The sequence below is a fragment of the Grammomys surdaster genome, unplaced genomic scaffold, assembly GCF_004785775.1.
Source record: "Grammomys surdaster isolate TR1022 unplaced genomic scaffold, NIH_TR_1.0 65, whole genome shotgun sequence".
NCBI classification, from domain to species: domain Eukaryota; kingdom Metazoa; phylum Chordata; class Mammalia; order Rodentia; family Muridae; genus Grammomys; species Grammomys surdaster.
Window position 1 is genome coordinate 19,867,087 of NW_021604567.1, and position 9,847 is coordinate 19,876,933.

A 9,847-nucleotide genomic window follows, 5' to 3' on the forward strand; every position below is an offset into this window, starting at 1 on the left:
GGACTTTTTTTCCCCCCATCATCCTCTCTGCACAGTGACTGAGTGACTTGTTCCTCATCTGTACTAGGTTTCTCTTGCTGTTAACACGCACACTTACACAATTACAGTTTACCCAAATTATTCTTCTGATAAGGAAGGCCTACCGATATAGTTACCTATTTAAAAAAAATGTTTTAGGAACTATTAGGTAAATCTAGATTAAAGTCTTAGAAGTTTAGGTCAGGGAGAAATGGAACAAACTGTGGATGGCTGTGGATGGCTGCCTCATTCCTCTTAACTGCAGGGTCCCAAAGCTGAGGAGTAACACACGCTGGCCCAGTCAGATATTGTTATTTTAATCGTGTTTCATCGTAAAAAAATACAAAGCCCTTCACAGGAATGTCATGTTTGCTAATGTTTTAAATCTTTAAATGATTTCTGACTTGGAGTAAAGATGGAAAAGTAGAAAGGACTCCAAGCTCCCATCACTAGCCCTGTCTAGAGCTGCCCTTTCTGCAAGTGCATATGCAGAGCCACATATGTTTTCTTTACCACAAACATTTTCAGAGTAAAACTTCAGGCATTTTTTTTATGTAGCCACAGAACCCCAAATCAGGATGGTGACACTGCCGAATTGCTGTTATCCAGAGGCCTCACTAAAGCTTGCTACAGAAGGGGAAAATTCTAGATCAGGGTTATATGCCACACATAAACATTCCTTGTTTGTTTGTTTTGTTTTGTTGTCTTACTTTTTCTGTTTCCTTTTGGAGATTGGTCTCTCCCAATGTAGCTCAAGCTGGCCTTGAACTTGGGATCTTCCTGCCTCTGTTTTTTGAGTGCTGGGGTCCTGGGCCTGCACCACCAGACTCAGTTCTCTCTTTAGACTCTCTCAATCTGGAACAAACCAGTGGCCTTTTAGTCATTTATGATCTTGACCTTTTAAAAAAAGCATAGGCTGTTTTGTTTTTTTTTAAACATGTCCTCATTCAGAGTTTATTGATTTCTTATGGATGTACCTTTGCCCTTCTGGAGGACAGCTCTAGCGGTGGGCAGCTTCTATGAGCACCATGCAAGTGCCATGAGAGTCTCTGTCCACCACGATTGCTGATATGGGTTGTGTTGAGGTAGTGCACCCAGTGCTTTCATGCTGAGCACTTACCGTGTTTCCTTTTGTTGTCAGTGAAGTAACTCAAGGGAGATGCCCTAAAATACTCTAAATATTTCATTTCAGCTGTCTCCTTATAGTTTCAACACTCACTAACATGACCATGCTTCCTAGCTTCTGTTCAGTTCTGTTCTCTCTGAATATTTACTTTTTATATAATACTTTTGGAGTACTGGTCATACAAAGAGAAAATTGAGTCTTTCACTTAACTAAAACTCATTTTGAACAAGGCTATGTAAACCATGCTTTGTCACATAGTAGGTTTACATCTTATAGTTAAGAATAGTCAGGGGTGCTGAGATTCGTTGTTAACATGGAATCAGTGTTGAGTATTAACAGAGGGCTTTGAGTTTGTTTCTTATAGAATATTGTTTCTAACACATCACAATTTTATTTAAAATATATATGCATTAAACTGTCTAATAAGTTCTTTATTTAGTGTCACATTTATTTTACAAAGGGTAGATGCTTATTTTAGCAATGATTTGTCATTAAAATTATGTCAAAATGTCTTAAAATGTTGTTGAAACTGTAAACAAACTCATAACACACACAGAGCTAATTATGGATGCCATCTGTTTATTTTTACCAAGCTTTTTTTTTTTTTTTTTTTTTAAAAAAAAAAGACCATGGCATTGTCTGGTTATGATAAGCTTCGAGATTATTGTAATGACTGAGCCCTGTCCTTCAATTAGTGCAGCTGAAGCTAGAAGATGATTCATTTGTTCAGTGACCTTTTCCTGTGTCTATGTATGAAATGTGACATGTCATGATAACGAAATTATTGTGACATACACCTAGAACTTAATTTTTAAAAGGAAAAATAATGATATCAAAGTTGTAGGTATGAACAAAGATTTTAAAAAATTTTTTAGAACTTGAGATTTTAGATAAAAGGTTATATATTCTTTTTCAGTGCTATAAATGACTTTATTTGAACCCAAGTTTAAGGATTTCTACATGAACAGTCAATCAAATTATAATGATGTCTATCTGTTTATGTGGCTGTATGTCAGTGGTGTGTTTTTGCACATATGTATCCCATGTGTTGGTGTGGAAGGCCAGGTACTCCCCTGGCACCATCAGCTGAAGTAGTTATCAGCAGTCTGCTGAGAAAGCAGAGTGCTCCCCCTCACCCTGGTCTGCTATTGTGCATGCTAAGCACTGCCCAGGTCTGTCTAGAGGGAAGGCAACCTGAAGGCTCCATCTGCTGCTTCCTGCCATGCTGCACTGATGCAAGATTACGCTAATCTTGCTTCTTGTCAGGACAGGTTAGTGAAAGCATGCAAGTGGGCACGCTGCAGACGGGATGAGGGCTTGAGAACACCAGCAGCCTCCCCACAGATGCCGCAGCAAGTGTAGCAGAAGGACGATTATCAGCCACGCTGAGAACTGCAGCAAAAGAAACGTAAAGCCAAACCGTTAAATGTGGGGCCACAAATCAATCAAAATCAGGAAAAGTGATGGAGAAGCTTACACATACTTTCAGGGTGATTCTGACCTTCATCTGTGTGGAGTTGTATTTATTCTTTGATTTTATGTATTTTACTGAAGATTTTTAGTCAGGTATTACTAAAGGTTAAGCAGAATTACTTCACTTGACTCTGAAACTTTGTGAATTCCCTTGTTGATGTCCATTTATTTGCCTTTTTCTTCACCTATTAACTGGCAGTCTTGGCCTTACAGGTTGAACATCCTGTCACAGAGTGCATTACCGGCCTGGACTTAGTCCAAGAAATGATCCTTGTTGCTAAGGGTTACCCACTCAGGCACAAGCAAGAGGATATTCCCATCAGTGGCTGGGCAGTTGAATGTCGGGTTTATGCTGAGGTAAAATGCATTCTGATGGTAGATGGGGGTGGGGGGTGGGATGGGTGAGGTTATGTCCAAGTCGGAACAACCAATGTGGCTAAACCTCGATAGAATAAGGCTTTGATAACAGTGGTCAAAGCAGAAAAACACTAGGTAATTTTTAACAATTAAAAACAGAATGGAGTTCAAGTAATTCTTGTGTTTTTTCTGGGTGGGGAAGTCAGTAGCGATGTGCTAGGAACCAACAGAGCCTCAGCTGGGCGTTCTTTACTTTGTCCTCTATGATTCCACGGACAGGCTCTAAACTGTAAAGCTTGCACTCTTGGTTCATAATTTTAATTACAGGTTTTGCCAAAGTCTTAGTCTGACAGTTCAGACAAGTCACATAACACACTGCTCAGCTTCTGAAGATGCTCTTTTCAGGTGATGGAACAGAAGTGCAGCATAAACATTTGTGCAGTCCTTTAGGTGCAGAATTCTATTACTATAAAGCAGTGAGTCAGCACATCTCTAAGAGGGCTGTGAGCTGTTTTGAAATCCGTAGGTAACTCAAAGCCATGCATTGTCCCAGTGTTAGCTCATGATCATATATGAAGCAGCGACTCACACTTCCCAGCTCTGCTCTCATGACGTTTACAAGTAGAACACATACATGTGTAGAAGCATCTATGGCTTTCTGGGTCTTTGCTGGAAGACTTTCCCCAGCTTTACCCTTTGAGAGCTGTTTGGAGAAGTAAGAAAAACAAATCTCTTTGCCGTATTGTATTTGTTGTTCTGAACTTGAGCTATGTTTGATGGAGAGTCTAGGTCATTTTATTTTTTGCCCAAAGCATTGCAAAAAATCTTTAGAAAAAGTTGGAATTTTACCAACTTCAATAAAGTACTATGGAGGTCAGGCTAAACTCTGCTTGTGGTTCTGTTTGATTTTTAAATATACTTGGAAATTGTCTAGAGGATGAGACAGTTGTCCTCTGGAATCTGTGATTTGGTAAATACCGTATGTTAAGATAGACCTATAAATACTCTTCATTGTTGTTAACCTTCCTTGCGCTGGTTTATGTTTCAAAGCCTGTGCTTTCCTTCCTTTGAACTTCCAGGACCCCTACAAGTCTTTCGGTTTACCGTCTATTGGGAGACTGTCTCAGTACCAAGAGCCGATACATCTACCTGGTGTAAGTCATTAACTATGATCCCAACTGAGGGGCTCAGCCCTTGATTTATGCCACACTTTTATGTTAGAGAATGTGAACACTAAAGGGTGTAAATTGAGGGACAAGGGAAATTCATGGGGAGTCAGTTTTTGTGTTAAATAAAAATATTTTTTGTACTTTATGGTATTTAAAACATCAGAATCCACTCAACAGAGTAAGTTCACTCACATCTGATCATATAAATGATAGTTTATACTATGAAAGATCATAGAGTCCTAAGAATGAGAAATGACTTTTTGTGTTAAAGATGTAATTTTTTCTTTTTTTTTTTTAAAAAAAATCTAATCCAGCCCCGTGTTGTAGTCAGATGTCAAAAAATTCAATCTCAAAATAAACTCAATAGCAGGACTTTATTAGAGAGAACAAAGTGTCTCATTTTGCATGGTATCACAACTTTGAGGAAACAGTGACCAGCATTCATTTTATTCTTTAGTTCATCTGTTCTTGTCCTTTTAAAGCAATTTGATTGCATCAGAAGAACAAGGGCAACACCCTCTCTCTTACTCAAGGTATTGAGTGCACGTATAGATGACATTATGTTAGCCGTTCGTGAAAAGGCTGCACCATCTGTGAACAGGATTACTCAGTTTGATGGCTGCTAAGAAGCTGGTGAAAGATTACAGGAAGAATTCCGAATTTGAAGATGTTATTGGATATATGATTTATTTCACTTTTAAACTGATTTTTTTTTTTGTCCCTGTGCTTTCTAAAGGGACGTGACCCTTTCTAGGCCTGGAGACTCCATGCTGTGTTCAAAGCCTGAAGGCAGAAAAAATTTGTAAAGATTGAATAGGCATTCTGTGATGCTAAGTAGCACACGAGAGCAAGTGTCACAGGGACATATCTAAACACTTTTTTAATCAAACAAAAAAAGTCTTAAATAAGAAGCCATAGTGATTACTCTAGTTGTTAGAAGTTTCCACCATGTTGTAATAGCTCACAGGATGTCAAACATTTTGCCCTCTCAAGTTTTTGCAATTTGCAATTTTCAAATGTGAGACCTGTTGAAAGCCCAAGTGATAATGGACAAACTCTACCCCCTACAGTCTTTGTCCCACCAAATCTTTCTTCAATTAATGCTGCAGCAGGAGTTTTATGTAATAACATTTGCAGTTGCGATCCATCCATAGAAAGAAAAAACAATTAAAATGCCTTAAATGTTCTGCTTACTGCTGTTATTTGCGTGTGTGAATGTTGCATGTCAGCTAAATGGACCAAGGAATAGATAAAGGGATTGGGGGCAGGAGAGTGCGCACTAAGCTTTGTCTATCATTATTGCTGGGAGCAATCAAATTGATGTCAGCAGGACAGTAGATGCGTTGACAGCTGTAATTATGTATCTCCATGGTGATCACTTTTGGCCTGTCATGGAGGCCCACGAGTCCCCTCCCTTCAACACATTTAATCATATTGGGCTGTCACTTGTCAGGTAGACACGGCGGGCTGGGAGCTGTGCTGAGAGGAGACACGGCGGGCTGGAGGCTGTGCTGAGGGGAGAGGTGACTTGATAATGAAGGCTGGGAGCTGCCTCATAGTTTCCAGGGTCCACTTTTTGGCCGACAAAGGCAATTTTAATTGTTCTGGAGATATCTGGAGGCTGACTTGAGAACCTCACAATTGGGATGCATGGGTGTTTTCAGTGTGGTCCTCTTTCTCCTTCACTGTATTAAAACTCGATGTGTCATTTTCACAGAGAAGCCAGTTTGGGATCTTGGGTTTTTTGGTCACAAGAAAGAGCAAATACTTCAGAGTTAACTTTTGATTCACACCTTTCATGCACATCATTAAGACTGAAATGTGCTCATGGGCTAGAGATGAGGCTGTTCCTTGTATTCTTTGATCTTCCATGTTTGTGAATTTATTTTCAGATCACACTGGTGTTATGCTTAGAGGTTCATTTGCTTTCATTCTTGAAATGGCCAGTGACAGTTATGTAGGATTTGTGTGCATGGAGGAATGAGCACCGAATTTGGTTTTTAATTGTTTGTTCTTTTTTTTTTTTTGGATATTTTATTTATTTACAATACAGATGTCATCTTCTTTCCCCATTTCCCTCCCTAGAACTCCCTATCCCATCCTCCCTCCTCTTTTATGCTTTTATACCATTTTGATTACATGCATGTATTAAGGTCAGTTCTAGGTTGAGGGTCTAGCAATACAATAGATGCAAATAGTCAAGGAACAAGCAATATAATAAACACAAATAGTCAAAGAAATGTTTCTTCTAACAATCAATCAAGTCCAATACTTAATTGATTGTTAGAAGTGACATATATAGTTGGCTATTACTTGGAAAAATGTATGTAAACAGTGAGTTAAAAGTTCTTTGTTTGTTTGTTTTTTATTTTTGCTTTATACAATTTCTTTGGGAATGCTGATCTGCCTGTGTGCTGATTATATATGATTTGTTTTGATTTGACCCTATGCGTTTAAGGTGACATATTTCTGTAATTATTTTAGCAAACAACAAAGACAGTTATACCTAGCAACCGATGAGAGTCAGCATTTAGGATAGTATTCTTTAAGCTGATGAGAGCTGTCTTATGAACTTCAATACTATTCCTTATTTCCTGTACTCTTTTACTAGTGGGCTGAATATCAGCTATGCTACATATGACTGGATGCACTGAAAGCCAGGGCTTCAGATCTGCAGCAATTCCAGTGATAAACAGGCTTTGGCAATTCGCTCTGGGTATAAAGCTGAAGCTGTGGTCAGAGCAGTTCTGGCTTATTGGCTCCAGAACTGAGAAGACAGTGTCTTTTCTCTTAACCAAGTTACCAGCAGCCATTTATATGCAAGAGAAGATACAGTGTTGCTTTTCTGCGTTCACAGCTGCCTGCAAATCCTTTCCCTTTTTTTTTTTAATTTCTTATTTTTAACAAACATAAAATTTTATAGAATTTATGCCTGGAAGGATGTTTTTAGTAAATAAAGGTCGCACTCATCTTTTCCGAACGTGGAGTGGCTTTCACTTTAAGACCTTCACGTAGGGACTCGGGGTACACGGGCCCAGGTTGTTGCTTGTGCTGCACATACAGAAATAAGTGCTCCCTGGGCTTGTTACAAGCTTCTCCTTAAAACCGTACGAAGAGGAGAGTGGTGTGGTTTTCACTTATCTTCTGATGTCATGTAATAAAGCCATCACCCATTCTCACGTGGATACTCTAGACAAGAAGCTTTACATGTGGTCCCTTGATAACTGCCTAAATTAAAATATTAAAGGCCTACCAGCCGCTGTGTTGACCTTTTCTCTCTTACCACAAACAGATGAGCTGCTGTTTATTGGGAAGCCTCCTTCACAAAGGTGTCAGCCATGAACTTCCTCTCTTCTATCCCTGCTATTCTAGAACCTTCGATTAAATTCCTCCATCCTCAAGCCCTAAGATAGGCCTGTCAGCCCTAAGTATTTTGACTAGCTTCTAAATACTTCAGATTCCAAAGCTTGGTCACAATAATTTAATAAATGCTCTGTCCTCGGCAGATGCTCATTCAAAGTTTTACATGGCTAACCTCTGTGCTGTACTTCGGGTATCAAGCTGGGAGAGGAAAACAAGGACCGGTGATGCACTAACTAACTTGTTGGCTGGTTAACAGCAACCAGCGGCTTCAAAAGGATATTTTGAATCTGTGCCGGTTCTGCCCAAGATGAAAAGCGCAGAATCCGAACTCTTAATTGGAGCTTGCATCCTCACAGAGCAGAGCCACGGGGAAAAGCTGTGTAAACACGAAGGGCTCTCAGGGCTAACAGTAACAGAAAACAGCACTCACAGCTGAAGGGCTGGGGGTAAAAGGCGAAGTGTTGTCGACAAAAGCCCGTCCAGTTTGTGTGGCTTGGAGGCCATGTGAGGAGGATGTCTGGCCAGGGGCAACCAGGGCTCTGAGAGGGGCGGGGGCTTCAGAGGGCCGTCATCCCAACAGAAGGCAGCCAGGTGCAGGTGTGGCCTAGAGTAGGGATGTATGAAGCCTTCCTCTTCCCAGTTTCTCTTTCTCTCTCTCTCTCTCTCTCTCCCCCTCCCTCCCTCCCTCTCTGCTTTCTTTCTTTCCCTCCCTCCCTCCCTCCCCCCTCCCTCCTCCTTCCTTCCTTCCTTCCTTCCTTCCTTCCTTCCTTCCTTCCTTCCTTCTCTCTCTCTCTTTCTTTTTTTTTTTAGTGAAATAACAAAAATTATAAACTGTACTGCATATTAGAGAACAAAGATCAGCCTCTCATTATGTGTCTGGGTTGTTTTCCATTTTCCAGAGGCAAGGATGTTGAGATTGAAACTTTATTATCCATTTTCTCCATGGAAAAACATCTTTTGGTTAAATAAAACAAATCTTCCCAATACAAAGTTATGTACCTTTTCTTTTCTTCCTCTTAGGTCCGAGTTGACAGTGGCATCCAACCAGGAAGTGACATCAGCATCTATTATGACCCTATGATTTCAAAAGTTAGTTCCATTTGTGAAACATTACTCATATTTAATTAAGGAATTGAACGTTGAGCCTGCTTGTCTCTGTCTCTGTCTCTGTCTCTGTCTCTTTCTTCCCTCCCTCCCTCCCTCCCTCCCTCCCTCCAATTCATTTTACATCCTGATCACAGACTTTTTCTTAACAATGTACTGTACTCTAATTAAACAAACCAGTAATTGGTATGTGTGAGTGTCAGGTTCTGTGGAGAAACTGGTCCTATATTTGTTAAGAGTATTTTTGCCCTTGGAAGGTTTTCCAGTCTTGAACTTGAGTAGATTTAACTTTTGTTGTTTACACTATGACTGGAGCCTAGAGCCTGGTGCATCTCGCAGGCACCGCACCACCAAGCCGCCACTCAACCTAGTTACCTTTTATAGAAAAGTACAATAGGATTTGGCCCATGTGTCTTTTTAAACTTTAACTTTGCAGAGGAAAGTTGAAAATCATGAGTCTCTAAAATATTAAGATCTCATAAATTGTAAAATGTCACAATAGGTAAACTGCAGGTTTTATTTGAAAATGCCTTGACTCTGAAATAGTAGCTTTGTTTCAAGGACCAATTAACTTTAAGTTTTCTTTTAGTTTTGTGGAAATGAAACAGGAGTCCTGCAAGTTTGTGCCAGGCTCTGCTGTGACCCACATCTCTAGTGCCCTGAGTGTTCTTGTATGTAGCTGTAGCTGCAGAAACAAGCCATTTTAATCTTTGTAACTTCTTTCACTTAAGTTTTTACCATTAATATTTTTTTTTTAAAAAAAACCCTTAGATGTTTTGCTTATTAGAGAAACATAAAAGTAGAAATACATAAAATATTACAAATTAATTTTCAAATTAACTATTTCTTTTTTAGATGAATGTACTTCTGTCCAGAAAAATGTCCTACAATTTTTCTAGATGGCTCATGTTATAAAATTTATTTAATAATTTTTTTTTACTGAGATGCTGTTTCACTATGCAGTTGGTTGACCTGGAACTTGCTTTTTAGACCAGGCTGGTTTCAGATTTACAGATATCTGTCTGCTTCTGCCTCCCAAGTGCTAGCTTTAAAGGTGTGTGCTACCATGTGTCAAAACTGGTTTTATATTAAGAACTTACAAAATTTACTAAAATAATTACAACCTACTATTTAATGATATGCATCAGAAAAAATCTTTAATATATATTGTTAAAATCTTACTTTTAAATTAATAGAGATTACATATAAAAGGACACTGCAGACAAAGTCTTCTTCA

General features: G+C 39.2%; 1 protein-coding gene across 2 annotated transcripts in view; it reads left to right on the forward strand.

Moving 5' to 3' along the window:
• Pcca (propionyl-CoA carboxylase subunit alpha) overlaps positions 1 to 9,847 on the forward strand; it is a 308,071-nt gene that overhangs the window by 137,353 nt on the left and 160,871 nt on the right. For both annotated transcript variants that reach the window (XM_028771105.1, XM_028771113.1), the window contains exons 13-15: positions 2,831 to 2,974; positions 4,054 to 4,128; positions 8,527 to 8,595. In XM_028771105.1, coding sequence (XP_028626938.1) covers positions 2,831 to 2,974; positions 4,054 to 4,128; positions 8,527 to 8,595 — 288 coding nt within the window. The remainder of the gene's footprint in view (positions 1 to 2,830; positions 2,975 to 4,053; positions 4,129 to 8,526; positions 8,596 to 9,847) is intronic.